Source organism: Amblyomma mixtum, chromosome 1 (genome assembly GCF_055824585.1).
Source record: "Amblyomma mixtum isolate Tamu chromosome 1, ASM5582458v1, whole genome shotgun sequence".
Taxonomy (NCBI): Eukaryota; Metazoa; Arthropoda; class Arachnida; order Ixodida; family Ixodidae; genus Amblyomma; species Amblyomma mixtum.
In genome coordinates, this window is record NC_143012.1 from 174,531,111 (window position 1) to 174,552,113 (window position 21,003).

General features: G+C 43.4%; 2 protein-coding genes across 3 annotated transcripts in view; both read left to right on the top strand.

Annotated features, from left to right (window-relative positions):
- Positions 1–361: 361 nt before the first annotated feature.
- LOC149369877 (uncharacterized) overlaps positions 362–21,003 on the top strand; it is a 69,322-nt gene continuing 48,680 nt past the window's right edge. For both annotated transcript variants that reach the window (XM_089559602.1, XM_089559593.1), the window contains exons 1-2: positions 362–484; positions 8,274–8,475. In XM_089559602.1, coding sequence (XP_089415728.1) covers positions 362–484; positions 8,274–8,475 — 325 coding nt within the window. The remainder of the gene's footprint in view (positions 485–8,273; positions 8,476–21,003) is intronic.
- On the top strand, positions 15,364–16,221 carry LOC149369878 (uncharacterized). Its single transcript, XM_089567441.1, has one exon. It carries the CDS (start codon positions 15,364–15,366, stop codon positions 16,219–16,221), a length of 858 nt encoding a protein of 285 aa, XP_089423567.1.

Sequence of the window (21,003 nt, forward strand, 5' to 3'; positions counted from 1 at the left end):
GAGGCCATCCAAAGACTCATGAGGCAAGTCTGCACCGAACAATCACCTGAGTGAGTGATTTCCAGATTCCACAACATAACGCCTATTGCACCAGCCGTGAACCAGGAGCAATAACTTATGCTTTTGCCTGTATGACTAGTAAATGCACAACATCATACTCCTAAACGTGGTGGCACGCAAAGGGAAAAAAGCTGACAAGCTTCCTTGAGATGTCCTGCACGATACAGCCCGCGTTTGGGCTGCTGCAAGTCGCAGTTACCAGCGAGACGTCTCCCGTTTATTAAAGCTGCTTGTGTCGAGCAAAGGGCTGAATCACATAATGCCTTGCTTGCAGGGATTCAACGCTGCACAATTGGTGAAGATGAAGGCCCGCATCGAAGAAGCCGTCGTCTATTCGCCCTTACCCAGCATCGAGATTCCCGTCTGCTCTTTCTATGTCCTGGCCAGAGAAAGGCTTCTCATGAATCCAGACAAGACAGCACTGGTGAGAACATTCTTGTTCGACAGCAGGCAGTCTTCTATGCCATGCTTCAATAGTCAAAGCGACGTTGGTCGCGATACACACTTTGTGTTTCCACGAGCTGCTTCCAAATAATTATTTTTTCTCTCCCATATTTAAGAAGGCATGTGTGGACCACTGGCTAGCCCATTTCTACTGAAGATTGTGAATGCATGTTTACTTTTTAGATATTAGGGATGTTTGCAAGGCCAGTAGAGTCAGGTAGATTTAAAGTAAGCAGAAAAACAATCAATGGGGCCAAAACGTGCAGGCTAACGAAGATAAATGGACTTCAAGTGAGGACAGCGCAACGAACAATGGGAAAGAAAATCGGAGGTGTAACGCTAAGAGACAGGAAGGGATCGGAGTTGGTCGGGCAACAAACTTGGGTGAATGACTTCCTCAGAGCCAAGAAGGGGTCGGCTTGGGCAGGGCATGTAATGCGAAGGCAAGATACTCGACGGTTACTATAACTAAAGTTAAGAAGCGCTTTGGACTGGGCTATAACTAACATAGCCCCGCCGCGGTGGCTCCGTGGTTACGGCGCTCGGTTGCTGACCCGAAAGACGCGGGTTCGATCCCGGCCGCGGAGGCTGAATTTCGATGAAGGCGAAATTGTAGAGGCCCGTGTACTGTGCGATGTCAGTGCATGTTAAAGAACCCCAGGTGGTCGAAATTTCCGGAGCCCTTCACTACGGCGTCCCTCATAGCTTGAGTTGCTTCGGGACGTTAAACCCCAATAAACCAAACTATAACTAACATACTATACTATAACTAACCTACTGCATTACTAGAGAAGGCAAGGTTAGCACGGAGGGGAAGGGGAGGAGGCATTTGGATGGATGCATGACACTAAGAAGTTTGCAGGTAATGGTTTGCGCGAAGAGGCTCTACGATATGGGGGACTTTATATCCGTGTTTGTAGGAAAGTGAAAGACGTGTTCAATAGTATTACGTAAATGGTTCTATTTTTTAGTTTCAGGATTCAGAACATATATTGCCAAACTGGTGACATTAAATGCCGTAGGCGAAGCCTGTTTTAAACATTTCTTAATGTGTATTCTCGTTGAGACAGAAAAACGTTGCATTATGCGCGTCGCTACCTTGCACAGAAACGCACGGCGCGAGGTACGTTGGAAGTAGTATAGCCCCACCTCAAACAGGGGATGTCGACCACGAAAAAAAGAACCCCCACATATTGATTTCAGAGAGAACCACCTGGCTGGTAGCGTTCTTGGTTAGGTGATTCCAACTAGGCCAGCCACGGCGGTGGCTCAGTGTTTATGGCGCTGGCTGCTGACCGGAAAGACGCGGGTTCGATCGCGACCGCGCCAGTCGCACCTCGATGGAAGCGAAATGCTAGCGGCCCGTGTGCTGTGTGGTGTCAGTGCACGGTAAAGGAGCCCAGGTGGTTAAAATTAACGAAGCCCTTCACTACGGCGTCCCTCATAGCATCAGTCGCTTTGGGACGTTAAACCCTCATAGATCAAACCAAACAAACTAGGCCACTGGACATAGCGTAATCATAATGGCTTACTCCACATCGGGCTTCCGCTGCGTTCTTGGCAGTATTAAAACAGAGAACGCTGTAACGGCTTCCGCTCTCGCTTATCGCTTCATCTCGTCGGCCTAGCCGTTGCATGCTTGCTCTCTGCGGAGCTGTACTGAACACTGCGCTAATCGCGCAATTAATCGCCGAAATATAACAGTCTTTATTTGGCGTCACAGCTCCTCCAGTGAACAGCAGAAAAGCGTCCTCAAGTTTCGGCACCAACATTGTCATCACCTACGCGTGCGACGCTTTGCGGGACCCAGCTCGAAATGATTGTATAGGCTATTAAGCATAAAAGTGTGCTAGCTCCCATTCGCGGCGTATTCAGCCCAGCATCATCTGGTGATCGCAGCACACTTACTATATTTATCATCGTATACGTTCAGTGCCTCTTAGTTAGGAGCGAAGAAAGTTGAAATGCACAACGCGCATAGTGACGGCTACTAGGCCGGACCTTCGTAATGAGCCCTTGCATTATTCGCTCGCCGTCGATGAGGTGAGGCACCTCTCATGACAGCGCTGTCGGTATTGGCGGCGCTTCGTCCGAAGCAGCTGCTGATGCTTCGGCGCCTCTAAAAGCGTCCGTGTTTCATACTTTCGTATAGGCGCCGGGACTTGCAGCGTCACGCTATTGACCAAGCAATGCCTTTAAATGCCTGGTGTGCCTGCGCTTCCCCTCGTTCCTTCGATTGCATTACTTTTGCATTAAAATGGGACGCTGTCGCTCGTTGTAGTGGAATTTGGTGCTGTCTTAAAACCTGCGCTGGCTGCCGCCGTTATTACGAGAGGTATATGCATGACGTTCCTGTTGCTTTTTCTAGTGCAGCAGCTAGCTGTGCAGGGCGGTTGAACCCTTTTCTCACCAGGCGTTAGGGGCTAGTTGTCAGCAACGAGCACATGCGCACAAAGGGAGCTGAAAGCTTCAGTTGCGATGTTGCAGTGGCGCGCATACCTCGGAAAACGTGATTTCAGTCGCTGCCGCGAGTTCGGCGTGGCTTGGCGACACTTTTGACGGACGTTTGGTGCACGCTTGGTCACTATCATGACGCTATACAGAGCTGGCTGGTACATAAGGTTGAAACACGCCGCGTTTTAGCAGCGCAACGCGCCATCTGCTGCTTCTCAGGAACCACCGCGACAGCCGTCACCCATAGCCCCGCTATAACCTTAAGCGTTTTTTTTCTTTACTGACCGCCAGAACCTTTACCGTTATTGTTGCAAAAGAATGCTCAGGCACATAGATCAGTGAGTGTGTCCCACCTTCAGGTGGAGTACTTAATTACGCTAGCTGCGCATTTTAGTTTCGTTGAACCAGGCTATGTGGCAATCTACAAATTTTTTACCTTGGCAGCGTAATTGGCGTTCGGTAATCGGACGTCAAGACGTACAGCCTTTCACAAAAAGTTCACAGTACAGGTGGTTCGCTCCTAACCCGTGTAGTGGTGCTTCGACGACATCCGTCGAAACCCTTGAACAGGGGAAGACCGTAGTTCCCTCATCTTCACGAGATTCTGAACACTGTTGTATAACGAACCACACATCGTGGCTTATAAGAAAAATCGCTTTGGGCTACAACCTTCTGTAAAAGGCTGTATTTCACAAACGAGTTTTACTGCGCTTTTGGTAATGAACAGCTTCAGGGCTCCGCGGCTTCGGAGGTTCCGAATCCGGCGGAGAGGAACGGGGTACATGGAGCAGATCAGTGAAGGAGGGTATTTGCCCGAGCGAATCGCAAGAGGGGTCTAGGCTCCCTTTGGTTGCATGGAAATACTTACGCGCATAAAGTCATGGAAGATTAACGCGCGTAGGGGGGTGAGCGGGAAGGAACGCAGGTGCTACCGACTCCGCAAGTAGTCATAAATTGAGCTACACTGAAGAGCTCTCTCTCTGCGTCTGCTGCAATGGCACTTCGCAAGCAGAAGCGCCGCTGCCATGGTGAGAATATCAATTATGAGTATTCTGCTGCAGCGGAAGAATGCGTATCGGGCACCAAAACACCCCTGTTCTGCTATCCGATGTGGTACCGAGCGGCGCCGCAGCGAGCATTCCACGTTTTGCCTAGTTTAAATGGAGGCCAAGCCGATGAGGCGTGAAGCATTATCAATATCGAATGCCTTTATCACGTTCAAACTACGATCAATAATCTCAGTAATGAGCCTATCGGTAAGTATCCCCCGCAGCTCCGCTGAATTTGAACTTTCCGAGTACTGAAACAGCTAAAATCAAATCAAATCAAATTTATTCATCTTCATTTAGTACATGAGTTTTCCCGTCCAACCTAAGCACAGCGTGCTTGTTGGTTGTTCAGGCAGTACAGTGAATCACCGAATGTGTACAAAAAATTATCCACAAAACATTAAATTTAAGAACACTAGTACATGCATATTATACAAAAATTATGTATGCATATTGAGCAAATAGAATTACAACTCGAGAAAAAGGAAAACAAACATGAACAGACGTCATCATAACTTGAAATGAGCCATCTAAACAACTGAAGAAATCTAAAATATCTAAACAACTCTAAAATCTGAAGCAAAAACAGGGAAAGTAGATTATAGCAAAAACAGGAAAAGTAGATTATAGCATGCAAGAGGCCATCAGTGATTTATCTGCAAGGATGAGCACCATTTTCTTATTGCTTTAGTCATTTTACGTTTTGTTTTGAAATTGTAAAATTCTTCACTAAGTGTATTGAATGCCTGTAGCACGTAATATATCCGTACCTTTTTCCCATATTGCGTGAAGCAGCGCGGCTTAATATAAGCTTCTGTCTTTCTTAAGGCAGCGTATTTCTTGACGGGTATTTTGAAAGCATTTGTAAAGTAATGACGTGTGAGCACTGTGTAATAAAATAGTTCCCGCATTTCCAGTACACCTAGTATACTGTATTTTTCCTCCTTATCAACCTCCTGCAGCATAGTACCATAAGTTATACGTTTTAGAAGTCTTTTAATTATGCGATTTATGGCTCCCATTTTGTGATCAGAGCTGGTGCCATATAATGTAATGCCGTAGGTTATAATAGAATCAGCTAGCGCCTTGAATATGACGCGCCTTAAGTGCATCGAAGTCTTACCTCTGAGGTTGTACATCACCGCGGACACGGCTCTAAGCCTGTTACATATATACTGCACATGATTAGTCTATGTCATATGCTCGTCAAATATTATTCCGAGATATTTTACTGAAGGTTCAAATGGTATGACATTACATGTGCACGGATCACAATGCGAGCCATGTAAAAGGAGTGACTCATTTAGGAGGACTCGCTTGTGCGGGTTTCTAAAACAGAGAAGTTTCGTTCTTTGCCGGTTTAAATAACTTGAGTTTTGAGCAAGCCAGTCTATTACCTTGCATATACCCTGCTGAAAGCTTTTGCTTGCAAAATGAAGATCAGTGAATTCTAGTGCTAGTGCTGTGTCATCTGCATACTGAAAGATTCTCGACGTTAATTCCAAAAAACCGAGTTCAGAGACGTACATATTGAATAGTAATGGGCCCAGTGTACTTCCTTGTGGAACACCAAATTTGTTCTTCTTAAATTCACTGTATTTATCATCAATTCTATCGCACTGTGCTCTGTCTGTGAAATAGCCCGGAAAGAATTGATGAAATCATCCCCGGAAACCCATGTCTTCTAATTTTTGCAACATTAATGCCTGATCAATAGTGTGAAAGGCTTTCGATAGGTCTAAAAATAGTGCTAATGCAAGATGATTGTTCTCAATTGCGGTGTTCACGTAATCCGAGAATTCTTCTAAGAGCGTAGTTGTGTTCCGGTCCCTTCTAAAGCCGTATTGTGCCGGGTTATTTAAAGAAAACTTCTCGCAAAAAGACTGAATAACTAATCCCACGTGTTTTTCCAAAATATGCGCAAGAGCAGATATAATAGAAATCGGTCTGTAGTTTGCGCAGTCATTTCTTTTTCTGCTTTTATACACAGGCGTCAATATCAATATTTTCAATTGTCTGGTCATTATTCCGGTTTCTAATATGCCGTTTAGTATTTTGAGGATCACACCTTTTAACATGTTAAAGTTGCAGTACGAATCGCGCACACGGATCTTATCAAAACTTGGCGGCTTGAACATCTTCATTCTACGTATGATGTTCCACAACTCAGCTTCTGTTAACTCGGGAAGGTATGATTGCATCACGAACTTCATCAGCGACAATCACGAAACTAACTTTCCTCCAAGCCGCCTTCCAGAGTAAACGCATGAGAACATTTTCCAGTGTTGTTCTCAGCGGAACAGTCCAAGTTACGCGTTACCGTTTTTTCGGTAACGGATGGATACTGCCAACGTGTAGTCACAGAAAAGCATGCGACGTTTTTGAAGTGCGCACTTTCAAATGGCCAAAAAGAAGAGAGTCGTCTCCTTGGCGCACCGCGTCAAATAGCACATGTTCACCGGTATTTTTACGGGACACACTGAAAACAGCCATACTATTTCTAGCACAATAATCCGCCATTAGAGAGGCCGTAGCCGTGAGGTTGTGGGAGTATAACTGCGTGGCAGTGCTTCCTTACGATTCTACCGCACAGCCATAGCGGCCTGTATGGACATTCTTTCGGTGGCATCTGATGTCACAAAGCGCCGCGCTGTAGCCGTCTTGAACAAATACAGCGAGCTTCACCAGCAGCACAGTGTCGGCCGAAGTGTCATGTGCGCAGGATTTGCCGAGCTAGTATTTTGCATCCCGAAGGCACCATTTTCAGAGCAGTTCGCGAAGAATCGAAAAAGATATTCCACTCACTTTGTGTTAAGCCTCAACGCCAAAAACCAATACAAGGGAAGCAGCTGCCTTTTGCAGAAATAACAGAAACGGATTCAGCAGAGTTAACCACATAACTAATCTATATCAGATCAAGACTCAGCAGAATAACAATAGCATATGTCACGAAAGAATACAGGTGACCTGTAACCTCAAGTGCGGTCACTGAAACATACCAAAGGCGTCACTGGAGAAAGCATGACCTATTTCAAGGCAGTTTGTTCTATTTAAGGATTGCTACAGCAAAATTAGAGAACAGAGGTATGTCAGAATGGCATGTCATCTCGCCTTCTTTAAACATATAGCCAAATCGGTCGAAGGTATGACGGGATGTAAGTAAATGTTTCCCGATCAGTACCGACAAGGCAATGTTAAATCATGCGACATACATTGAAGCGCCGCTTACACATTGAAGACACTGCTGATATTCCCATTGGAATCGTTCTTCCTGCAAATATCACTTCTTTAAATCCCTGACAAAATTCAAAATTTCACCAGCGCTGCGACTAGGAACAAGAACAGAGAAGGAAGGGCAAGGACAAGCGCTCGGGCAAAATTCGGGCTGCGAATTTCTCAGGTATTTCTATTCTTGCTACCCTTGCGCTTCCACTGAATCACAGACTGCCCAAGCCGATTCAGGATTTCACCTAGGTTTGTTCTAATACAAAAAATCGCATCCCACGATGAAAGGCTCAATACGTGTGATGTAACCGAGCATGAAAAGATATAAAGATGCTTCGGGTCTCGTTTTCACTTGATATCTTCTTTTCGGCTGTGACCATATGTTGCGTGACTCCTTTTGAACTCCGTGGTCGTTCTTGTTTCTAATCACAATGATTCTTTCACCGTAAAGTGAGTATTTTGTGTCGATGCCGGTAACGAGAAGAAATATTTCAAAATTGATTTCTTTACTTTTAGTGCTCAGGCAGAGGCGAATAAAACTTTCTGGGCGTTTAGTCATTGCAGTGCTTCAACAATAATTTCGGACTCCCACAGGAAGCGGTGAGAGAACTACAACTGTCTAACAGCACTAGCCCGTTGTGCTCTAAGCGGCGCGGGCCGGGAGCTATTATTTTTAATTCTTTTTTACTCGCCGACCCTGATTTCTGTCTAACAGCACTAACAGAAGTTTAGCGACATTAAGCGACGCATCTGAATATGCACCTCAACGTGTAACAAGTTCATTCGATTGGTGTCAAACAGACGGGGACTTCATAGGACGCGCCTAATGTGATCGCTCTTCACGGCCACTCGTAGGAGGCGAGGCTATGGCGGCCCAGGCCCCGCCCCTCGAGCTCTCTGCAGCGGCACGATTTTCCTCCAGCCCTTGCAGAGGGCACTGCGAGACTCCACGCGGATTGGAGTTCGCGCTAAGTGTGGACCAAGTGTAGTTCGTTAAATAAAACTTCACTGGCACTTAAAGCGCTCTATCATTCTTTACAGGTGGATGACGTCATGAGCCTCACTCGCGCAGAGGTGCTCACACACATGCAGCGGTACGCAGTAGGGTTTCGCCAAAATGGCCTCCTACCTGGCGACAGCGTGTGCGTGCATCTGAACAACACCGCAGCTAATATTATCGCCATGTACGGCTGCGTTCTGGCAGGAGCGACCATCGTGTTATCCAAAACATCACTGACTGAAGGTAAGGTACCGGCTGGAAAGCTCTGATTTTTTCGGTCCCACGTGCGCCAGAAAGGCACACATTACGTAGCTGAGCCGTCGGCAGAAACTCCTTTGGCTGTCGAAATGTTCCCCAGGTGGGGCAGAACTATTTAATCAATTTTCGCATAATAAAAAGAAAAGCAAGTATTGACCCTCTACGAAACCTACGGGGCCGTTTTTGACAAATGCACACATTTTAATCGTCTCTGCCTTTAAAAGAAATTTTAATTACATTACGTGTTCAGAATGCGATAACATTGAAGTCTGATGTCCGCTTGGCTTCCGTACCGTATCCCAACGACCACACCCGAAGCGCTAAATGTGTAAAGCGAAATCAAGAGGAAGAAGGGGCCTTGGCCATAGAATGTAATGCGCAGGCAAGACAACCGCTGGTCTTTAAGGGCAATGGAGTGGATTCCAAGAGGAGGCAAGCGTAGCAAGGGGCGGCAGAAAGTTAGGTGGGCGGATGAGGTTAAGAAATTTGCGGGGATGCAATGGCCGCCACTGGCGAAGGACAGGGTTAATTGGAGAGACATGGGAGAGGCCTTTGCCCTGCAGTGGGCGTAGTCAGGCTGCTGCTGCTGCTGATGATGATGACCCGCATTCATCAGAAAGGCTACAGCGAACGTGCCGGAATGGCCCCCGTGTTGCATTCTCACAGTGGATGCTTGTTCGAGTTCATCTTTTAGGCGAAAATCAACGGGAAAGAAAAAAGAAAGCTCTTGAAACGCTGTTCTTCACAGACATCTGTGCAAAACTCCCTTAGGGATTGTAAAAGACGTTTCCCATGCTTCATTAAAAATACTTCCTAAAAGCGTGAACTGACCGTAAACGCCAAAAGAAACTTGTGCTAGCCTCTCCCCTTTACTTTGTGGATTTCATGTGTAGTTCACCATCGTTTTGCTATACGTCGCGGCTTCTTCCGGTGATACGCTGCCGTTTAAGGTTATTCCTTTGTATTTGGGGCAAAATCTTCTACCGTTGCGGTCAATCATTTCCTAAAGAAGAGCATGATACACCTATACGTGTGACAAAACCTGCTGATTTCAGTGCATTGCTTGAAAAGTTAGATCAGTGTTTTCTCTGTTTTTAGCGATTTAGTACAGCGCAACATACACTGCGTTTCAAGTATTTCCCCCCATTTCATGACAATGTTGCGACTAGAAATCGAGGAAGTTTCACTAATGTGGACGTAAATATAAGGAGCTCATCCAAATAATAACATGACTTTGTATTGCAAGCTTGCGGTGATAGGGGAGGCATTTGACCTTTATGCGTGCACCGAGATCTGGATAAGAACGGATCTCACGCATAAGTTTTCCCTGCTATGATTATTTGTGTAGGCTAAATAGCTATCTTCGTGGGAAGTCTGGAATGTTTAGTTCAGCGACACATTTTCTTAACATTCACAGCTTTTATGGCAGATTTCCTTGCTCACTGTTTATTGAACTAAGAGTGTCTTCTTTTCTACAGGGTAAGATTTGTATTATCGGTGATACTAACATACACTTAAAAAAACTGACGCAGGTTCATCGCAATTCTGCCGAACTGTAATGCAGAGCGAAAGTTGGTTTTCAGCAAATCTTTACACATTTCTTTCTGCAATTATTTACCAATTCTTTACCCAGTTCTTTCTGAAATTCTGTACTTTTATATAAATGGCTTTTCATGTTCTTTTAATTCTCTTCTTTTCGTTTCTTTTTGTTTTTATTTATTTTATTGATTTCCTTTGTTTTCTTTTAGTTTTGTTTTGTAATTTCTGTTTAGGGCTCCGCTGCCTCCCAAGGTTGTTTTGCATAGCGACATGGCCTTCAACGAGAGGACCAGAGCTTTGGCCCTAAAACCAAAAAACAAATTGTCCTCGGGAATCTAACACACTCTTGCTGCTTCCGGTTATATCTACCACCATTTTTTCGACGGCGCGAGTATAACTGTCAGTAAGCTCTATCGATTCATGAAGTTCTGAATGTTAACATAAGATTTGAGGAGGGCAATGCATTTTCCTATCGAGGAAACGATGTCCGATCATTTCTTCGGCAGCCAAAGTTTTCTAGTGCATACTCCATGTCTAAAAATTGTGTCAAGACGCTCGACTTTTGTAGGTACTGATAAATGTTAGCTCGGCTCGCTTTTAAGTAATTGTAGCTAGAAACGGTTATTGAGTGCAGTGCTAAAAGGCGATATTTATGACATGCTTACTGAAATGCTTTACAATTTCATGCAATTCTTCGAACAGTTCCACTCAAACCGCTGGATCCTGTCTGCCGTTCGGATTAGTTCGCCAGTGTTGAATTAGAAAAAAGCGAGTCATAATTTATAATTTATGCATTTCTACGATATATAGTTACAAATTATTGTAATATGAGATAATAATATTAAAAATTAGAATAAGATTGCAATTAAAGCCTTCTCTTCACTATAATTTCATTTGAAATGTTTTCTTCTTATCCGCAGAAGCCATGAGTGTTTTGTTTTTTTCGGGCCACACAAGTACAGCGAGAGAGTGCAATTCAGATGCATCCACAAAAGTCAAAGAGACATGTATTTGCTCATACTTTAACCACAACATCACAAAGAAGTTCTCGTATGCCTGCTAGGAAAAACACTCACTGGTTGGGTCTCAGTTGATAACATTGTTGCCAGTGCTTCTCTGACGGCGCGGAATAAAGTCGGCCACACTTTGTTTTCTTTACCATCATAGTCTCAAGACATAAAGCTCCGTGTTCTTTTAATTGCAGAGTTTGTTGAGGGTAGGCATTGCTTACCGCATGCGGTTCATGCGGCAGATATCGCGCTTCGTCTACATGAAGTATTTGGGGTGATTGCATAGCAGCCAGATAAAAATACCATTTCTTTACATGGGAACGTACCATATTTGTCAAAAGTAACCAGGCTGCGTAGTTTGTTTCTTAGACGGGTAGTGGACCAGTTATGCCACTCTTCAAGCTCTAAATCGCTGTACGGTAAGAAAAGCCTTTGACATCAACATTCAAATTTTTTTATTGTTAGGAAAGCCGTAAAGGCGTTACTGTATTAGTAAGAAGCAAACCATACAGCCTGATTACTTTTAGTGATGAGGCTATACACGCCTGTCACTCCCCGGGACTGGCCGTCATTGTCCAAAAATGTTTTCACTCGTCTTCATGAAAGATTATTATAGTGTGGCAGCTGCTTCGAATTTGACCGGCTTTACATGAAACCGACAGCTATATCTCTTGAAGGCATTTCATTATCGACAACCCCCACCTTTCTCCGTTATATGGCGTCGATAATAGAAAATTTATGGCACGGAATAATGCAAATGCGTCGTATATTCCAGCAATCAAGCTCATTTTTAAAAAGTCCCGACAGAAGTTCTGCTGAAAGTTACAAGCCCATCTCGCTCACATGAAAACTACTTGCCGGACTTATATCTTTTTATCTTCGGCAGTCATTGTGAGTCCAATAAATTTCTCCTTCCTAACCAGCGTGGCCTGGCCAATAGTACACAGCTTCACGAGCTAACAGGTTATCTGAACATTAATAAGGAGCAAATGAACAAACTAACTACATCTTTCTTGTTTTTTTTTATTTGGCAGTGATTTTATTGGGCTGCCAATTTTTGTCTGATCTCCAAATTCTCACATTTTTTTTTTCGATTCCCTAGCATTATCATTGCTTCGAAACTTTTCCTTCGTGAACACTTCAGCTTGGGTAAAAATTACATCTCGTCTTGTGCTTATGTTACCTCAAGTTTTCCATAAGACAGCGCTCTCAGTCGTTCCTTGTTCCTTGTATATTTCTGATCTACAAACTAATAACCATTTTGTGCTGGCGCCTGTTTTCCAACGACTGCACATTTTACCATGCAATAAAATCCACTGATGACCATCACGTTCTTCTACAGGATCTAAATAATATTTCTAGGTGCTGTGAAAATTACATCACGACTCTAAACACCACAAAATATCAAATAGCGGCTTTCAGCCGAATGCGCGTCAGCTTCAAATTCGCTTCCTAAATATTGCGCGTGCTTCTCAGACTGGGCCCTACAAATACCTTAGGGCTCATTTATCGTGTAACCTGTCCCGATTCGAGCACATATTTCCATGTGTTCTAAAACTTCCCGTTCACTTGGTTATCTCCGTTGGAGCTTCCATCAAGCGTCCGACCGTGTCGGCAAATTAGCGTACGTAACCTATGACTACGCCCACGCATGGAATCTGGTTCTTCTATGCTCTCATCAAACCAAAACTACCTGAACAAAAACCAAGAATATACAAACAAGACCTGCCAGGTGCCCTTTCAACAACTAGAGCCACTATTCTAATGTATCTTAATATATCTTAAGTTGCGAGAGTACTTTGTATCTGTATAGATGTTCTGGTGAATAACTGTTTTCCATTGTCCCAAATATTTTTCTTTATATTTTCTTTTTTTTTTCACATCACACAACCATTGTAACCACATTATATAAACTGTTTGTTATTTTCTTGTGCACTTTTTTCTCTCTCTCGTGTTGGACTGATTTTATTTATTTTGATTTTGAATGTGTTTAAATCATCTATATATATGTTCTTTTTTCACTTTTTACATTACTTCACAACTGTACACACGGTTCTACTTGTTACCGTATTTTACACGTCTGTCTGTGCTGTGTGTTTAAGTATTGATATTTTTATGTTCCTTTATTTTGCTGTTTTTCAATGTCTGTATGACTTGCCCTGCCTTGTATGCTGGGCCCTGGGCCTCGTAAAGCTGACAAAAGCAGCTTTTAGCCCAGCTGTCCCACCAGAATTTTTTTTTCGGGAAATAAACTGAAACTGAAACTGAAATAAAAACAGATAACCTGCTCCCACTTTCAGGACAGCGTCGCCAGATTGCTTTCTTGACTTTTTGCTCAACTAAGCATATAAAAATAAAGCTTCACCCCCGGCCACTCAGCGCTCCTCTGGGCACGTCTGGACGCTTGGATAATGTTAGTTTTTCGCACATCTGCGTACCTGCAAAGTCTTTCAATTGGTCGGCATATCCTCACGCCATAGCACTCTGGGTTGACCTTCCTATTCCAACTGCGTCATTACTAATCCTCTTTCATTTCGCGAGCATGTTTCCCTTGTAATGTTCAGATACATACAGCTCCTTATACAGCTTTCATCGCATGCATGTTTGTTCTTATTGTGTATTGGTTTATATTTTTCTATTTATTTCAACTTTATTTTTGCAAAGCTTCAATTTACAACTGGAGCTAAAAAACTTATCGAACCCCCAAAAATTTTGGGGGGTATTCTTAACTAACAAAGCTACAAAGTATACGCACTGGCGACAGTGGATAGGACGCGGCGTTGTCATCCAGGAAGGTATTTTTCTTACAACAAAACACCATTACTCAAAACAAAACCTACACACCCATACAAGAAACATAATCAGTGCGTATATGCGGACGTAATACATCACATTACCAGAATTTCATGTTAGATGCCACGTTGGCACTCTGCGAAAAAATGGGATATTATGTTTCTTAACTAGCAACTGTGTTATGTGGTCCTGGACGCTCTACAATTGCAGTGAAACATGCATATTTCTGTTATTCTTAATAAAACTGCGACGCTTTAGAAACTACGGACTGCCTAGTGCGTCGCGCTATGTGTATTGCATCAGCTTTGATACTATAACCACCCTTGCACAAATGACCACTAGGACTTGTGTATTCAAAAACTGGAAGTAACAAATTGGAGACGCGTTAGAGACCGGCGATGTGCAAATACACTGCGCCGATAAGTAACTGACAGGAGAAATTCCGCAAATTATCATAAATTTTAAGATGAGCAGTGCTCAATTCCATGAACAAAGAATCAGAGAAAAAACGTTTACATCCACATTGGGTCTCGACCACGCGAGCGAGAAAGGAGGGCAACAAGAATTTTCAGGAGTGCATTTGGCATGCACCCTTAGTTGAATAGCAGGCCCCTTTAGGCCTACCCTAGAGCTCAAGAACAATGTATTTTCTGGTTGTTGCTTTCAAGCACTCTTCTATGGGGCACAAACTTGAAGGCCAACAAAAAGTCTTCAAAATTAAGTTCAGAATAGCTGAAAGAGGTATAAAAAGAAAACAATTGGGGTAACGTTAAGATACAGTAAGAGAGACGAGTGGGTCAGGAAACGAAAGCGCCCAAAGATACCTTACCTAAAGAACATCAGGAGTGTAACACCAGGGGTCTCTCAATGCGCCGGACTGTCACCGCTTCTATTCCTCATTTACATTAATGATCTCCCTTCTAACATAAACTCTAATTTGCGGCTTTTTGCAGATGATTGCGTCATATATGGAGTTATTTAGGCGACCAACGATTCATCTTTACTTCAAACCGATCTTAACACACTCGCCTCATGGGGTAATAAGTCCCTCTTTTACTTAAACATTAACAACTGAAAATCTATGTCTTTCACAAAAGACGCACTGTAAATACGCATCAGTACAGCATTGCCTCACTTTTTGTTGACCCCCAATTATCCTACAAATATCTCGGCCTCCACCTAACACCATCACTCTCTTGGATAACCCACATTTAAAACATTTTGCGCCGAAGCCTCACGCACACTAGCTTGCTTACGACGTAACTTGAAGGCCGCATCCCCTGAAGTAAAGAAACTAGCATACATGACATTCATTCGCCTGAAATTCGAATATGCGTCATCCATTTGGCATCCATCTCAAGCTTGTCTCGCCGCCGACCTCGAAACCGTACACGCCGTACACGCCCCATCGCCAGGAACATCAGCATCTGATAATTTTATCAGGCATATAAAGCCCATGCTGTCATCGCCGCCGCTCTGTGGGCTCGGTAGCTGTGTGTCAGCACAGACTACTAATCCTCTGCTTTTCGCAATGCAGGTTAGTAACAAGTTTTCCCTATTTGCTAAAAAAACCAGTAACTACTTTTTAATGCAGCTGCCGAGCCCTCAGTGCTGCTGTAGTATTGTTGCCGAGTGTTCACGTGTTCTCCGTTTTCTTTTACTATTGTCAGGCGATGTCGAATCTAACCCAGGCCCCGACCGTTACGATTGCATACTTTCCGAGCTCCAAAAACTAACTACCGGGCAAGCTACGTTAATTTCCGATCTACAGGACATTAAAGATCAACTAAACACTACCGAAACAACCTTGACCGACTTAAACAAGCACATGGACTCCCTGGAATCACACTACGCCACACTTTCCACTCTTCATTCTGAGATAGACGCCCTGAAAACTTTAAACACCAAACTTACCTGCAAGATCGACAAACTTGAAGCACGCATCGACGATGCAGAAAATCGCTCTCGCCGTAACAACCTCATATTTTACAATATTCCTTACACTAACCCCACTGAAACGTATGCAGACTCGGAAGAAACAGTCATTCGTCATTGCTCCACTCAACTAGATTTTGCCATCGAACCCAATCTAATCGAGCGTGCTCACCGCCTCGGGCGCCACTCAACTGATCGCACCAGGCCAATCATCGTTAAATTCACCTCCTCGAAAACTAAAGAAAGCATCCTTTCTTTAGGTACTAAGCTTAAAGGCACCAACTACAGTATTGGTGAAGACTTCTCCCTTCCCGTTCGTAACGCCCGCAAACATCTTGTAACCTTTGCCAAATCAGTATCCGATAAGTTCTCCTTGCGCTTCAAAACGTTACATATTGGTCCCAAACGCTACATATTCGATGAATCATCACAAACAGTAAAAGAGGTGAAATAGCAACCATCTCAGCACCTATCGACAGATCATTTGAAGCATGCACAGCAAGAAGCACTTTCATTGTCAGCGATCTTTACTAACGTGCGGAGTTTCATTTCAAAGCGCGACATTATTTCCCATATTGCCACTTCATCTGCTAGCAACATACTAGTCTTGACGGAAACGTGGCTGAACAGTGACATTCCTGATAGTGAAGTCCTTGCTGACTTGCCTAATTTCAGTGTTTTTCGGAAAGATCGCCCAGATCGAGGGGGAGGGGGGGGGGGGGGTACTGATTGCAACCGCTCGGGATCTATCATGCTCAGCTGTTCACCTTTCATCAGATATAGAAATATTATGGGTTTTATGCCATGCTTCACCTAAATCAGTTGTGACTGGCGTTTGCTACAGGCCTCCTAGCTGCCCAGACTTCCCTCGAAAACTTCATAACGCATTAAATGAAATTAAAGCTAAGCACCCTAACACCTGCACTATCCTATTCGGAGATTTCAATTTTCCGAGCATTGACTGGCATAATCTAACTGCTACAGGTAATAAGGAGGCTAATGAATTTCTAGACGTCTGCCTTAATTTTAACCTCGTTCGAACTATATCCGAACCAACCCGTGTAACTGTAGACTGCGCTAATATCCTGGACCTAATATTAACGGATAATCCTGAATGCGTTCATTCCATCACGTATCTACCAGGCGTCAGCGATCACCGCGTCATACATGCCGGCTTCACGATTAAACCGTCCTTACGCGTAACTACAAAACGAACTATCCGACTGTACGATAAAGGAAACTACACAGCAATAAATAATGAACTTCGCGCATTTTTACCAATATTTCAATCCAGCTTTCATCAAAGATCCATCCATGATAACTGGTCCTTGTTTAAGAGGAAAATCGAAGATTTGGTCGACAGGTTTATTCCAAACATAAATATACGAAATAACCCTCAAAACCCATGGTTCACAAATACACTCAAATGTCTTGAAAATAAAAAGAAGCGTCTTTTCCGATCAGCCAAGTTGCTTCGTAGTCAGAACGCTTGGAACAAATATTATGCAGCCGAAAAAACTTATTTATCAAGTATTCGAGAAGCCAAACGCACTTTCTTTAACTCCGATCTGCCTAAAATGTTGTCAACTAACCCCCGTAGGTTCTGGCAAGTCATTAACCCCCAGCACACACGCACTGTTTCCCTCACCGATGCTTCGGGTGCAACTGTCTCTGAAACTGAATGCGCCAACATGTTCAACACAGCCTTTTCATCCGTGTTTACTAATGAAACAGAGCCGACATTTCCTCCAAACCCCCCAATTATTCAAGATACTATGCCTCCTCTTATATTTTCTTCTGCAGGAATTTTGTCACTAATAGAAAACATTAAAATATCATCCTCTGCTGGAATTGACAATATCAACGCTAAAATACTGATTAATACCAAAGATATATGTTCATCTCTGTTGTGCTTGTTATTCGCTCAGTCACTCTTCACAGGTCAACTGCCCATAGACTGGAAAAATGGGAAGGTCGTTCCAGTCTACAAATCAGGTAACAAGAACTCCCCGCTTAATTACCGTCCCATCTCTCTAACTAGTATTCCCTGCAAAATCATGGAACACGTACGTCATCTATACCCACATCATGACATTCCTTGATTCGAATAACTTCTTCCATTCTGCTCAGCACGGGTTTCGCCGGGGTTACTCCTGCGAGACCCAACGTGCCACATTCATTCATGATCTGCATGCTAACCTTGATTCTAATCTACAGACTGATATCATTTTTCTAGAATTCGCCAAAGCCTTTGATAAAGTACCCCATAAACGCCTGATGATAAAATTTTCTCGATTAAATTTGCACCCCCATATTTTGAAGTGGATCGAAGAATTTTTGACTAATCGTTCGCAGTTTGTCTCCGTTAACAATAAAAACTGTAACTCACTCTCAGTAACGTCGGGCGTCACTCAGGGATCTGTGCTTGGCCCACTACTGTTTCTTATATACATTAATGATCTGCCTTCAAATGTAACATCTAACATACGCATGTTCGCTGACGACTGTGTACTTTATCGTGCTATTCTCACCACCGCTGACCAATCTTCTCTTCAAAATGATCTTAATGCCGTTCAGGAGTGGTGTAATAAATGGCTAATGGAACTTAACCCACGTAAGTGTAATCTTTTATCCATTAGCCGTCGCCGTAATCCTTTAACCTTCTCTTACGTAATATCTGAAGTTCCCGTACAACTAGTTCAATCATACAAGTATCTAGGCATAACTATTTCTAGCGATCTTTCTTGGAGCCTGCATGTTACTAATATAATATCGTCAGCAAACAAGACATTAGGTTTCCTAAAGCGTCATCTTCATCATGCTCCCCATCCTGTCAAGTTATTAGCTTACAAGTCATTAGTCAGGTCCAAACTAGAATTTGCGTCGCCCATCTGGAATCCTCATCAAGCATATCTCATCAATGCCCTCGAATCTGTTCAGAATCGCGCTGCTCGTTTCATTCATTCATCCTATTCTTATGACATCAGTGTTTAGTCCTTAAAAACAGCACCCGGATTATCACCCTTATCGCTCCGCCGTCGCATTGCCAGCATGTCTTTATTTCACAAATTCTTCCACAGCCCTATGCACATCGCACCTTATATTCTTTCACCCGCACGCATGTCTCACCGCACCAGCCATCACCTACAAGTTTCCCGTCCACGATCACGCACCGTCACTTTTTCTAATTCCTTCTTTCCTCGTGCAGCCGCAGACTGGAACGGCCTTCCAAACAACGTTGCCATCATCACCTGCCCACGACTTTTCACTGATAATGTAGAAACTTTCCTGTCATTGTGAAATTGTGCTTTTATTCTTGCCACCCCTTATGTAACACCCCTTTTAAGGGGCCTTTAAGGTAATAAAATGAAATGAAATGAAACAACCGCGCCATCCGATTTATAACATCTTCCTATTCAGGAAAAGCAGCATCACAGCAGTGAAACAGTCCGTCTCCATTCCATCGCTCACGTCACGCCGCATCATATATCGCCTCTGTCTTCTGCATCATTTCTATTATCATCCGCGCTCAAGACGCGCAAAACTAGAACCCCACCACAGGACGCCTAGCCGCTGGAACCATAATCATAGCGTCGCTCGCATCAACTGTCTAACGTTAGCACTCAGTTCTTTTTTCCCGCACGCAATAGCACTGTGGAATGCCCTGTCAAACACCATTGTATCATGCACTAATCGCAAATCATTCCGAGAACTACTGTAAGACCATTTTTCGGGACAGCAATCTTTTCAATTATATATTGTACTTTATACAACCAATTGTCTTTGCTTTTTTATATCATTCCTTCTAGTCTGTGTTTACTCATGTGTTCTATTTTTTTTAGTACTTCATACATATTGTATAACCTTTTCGGCGCCACTTACCGGCTGTACATTCTTATTTCTTTTTACTGTTATTTTTTTATTTCTCAGTAGAGTTCTTGTTTTCGTCCGCACAAATCTTGAGTTTGCTCCCCCCTTATGTAATGCTCTCGGGCCTTTAAGGAAATATAAATGAAAAATGATGAAAATGGAAAACTCTACGTGCAGAAGGAATACAATACGCAAGCGAAGTAACCCATCTTCTGCTAACAGAGCTGATAAGTAGAATTCAAGACAAGACATGGGCAGCAGAGGAGAAACGTTGCGCATCTGACACCGGACAGAATTATTTGGAAGGGGCCTTTGGCCTTCAGTGTGCGTAGTTGGGCTGACAGGTAACGTCACAATGAGTAAACTCATGAGTGAGCCCGCCGGCTTGTGGGCTCGATAGAATCTACTTTCTGGAAAATCTTTCGGCGGCTTTAAAAGTACATTATCTTCAAATATAAGCAAGCACAAAAAAATATTTATTTTGAACATACTGCAGGCTGAGCGCCCAAGCAGGAGTGGTATACATTTACATAAAATAAAAAAGCATGAAAGCACAAGTTACAAAAGGCATCAACACATTGAGTAGACCAGTTGAAGCGGGTATTACTGCGCATAAAATATGAGCGCAAAAATATTAATTTTGAACATACTGCTGGCTGAGCGCCCAAGCAGGAGTGGTATACATTTACATAAAATAAAAAAAGCATGAAAGCACAAGTTACAAAAGGCATCAACACATTGAGTAGACCAGTTGAAGCGGGTATTACTGCGCATAAAATATGAGCGCAAAAATATTAATTTTGAACATACTGCTGGCTGAGCGCCCAAGCAGGAGTGGTATACATTTACATAAAATTAAAAAAAGCATGAAAGCACAAGTTACAAAACACATCAACACATTTTCGTTTCTACTTCAACTCCAATGAGTACAAGCGATGACATTCACATCCTACATTCAAAATTTACCACTGGTAATATTTAAAGTTTTCATTCAAATTATCTGTTCAGTCTCGTCAGCTCTTTTAAGCAATTGTCCTCAGATAAAGAAAGTCTGTAGTTATAGGCATGGCTGCAACTTTTCTTTTTAATACTTGCTACGTGACTGCACTCTCAAATAATACTGGAGGGTGACAAGCCCCTAGCCGGTTTTTCTTGTTTTTACATTGTTTTTCTTCTTCTATAGCAAGTTCTTCTTGCGTAAATACGTTTTGATTACGTTATCGTTTTACCAAGTCGATGCCACTCTCGTGGGCGTTCTCTTTTGATCCAGCTCTGTTTAGGCACCGCACTTTGATTCCTTTTTTATCGGGGTCAACGTCCCAAAGCGACTCAGGCTATGAGAGACGCCGTGGAGAAGGGCTCCCGA

Bases quoted from the DNA above. Each gene is read 5' to 3' on its own strand.
- LOC149369878 (XM_089567441.1), top strand. From the start codon at position 15,364: ATGCAGGTTAGTAACAAGTTTTCCCTATTTGCTAAAAAAACCAGTAAC.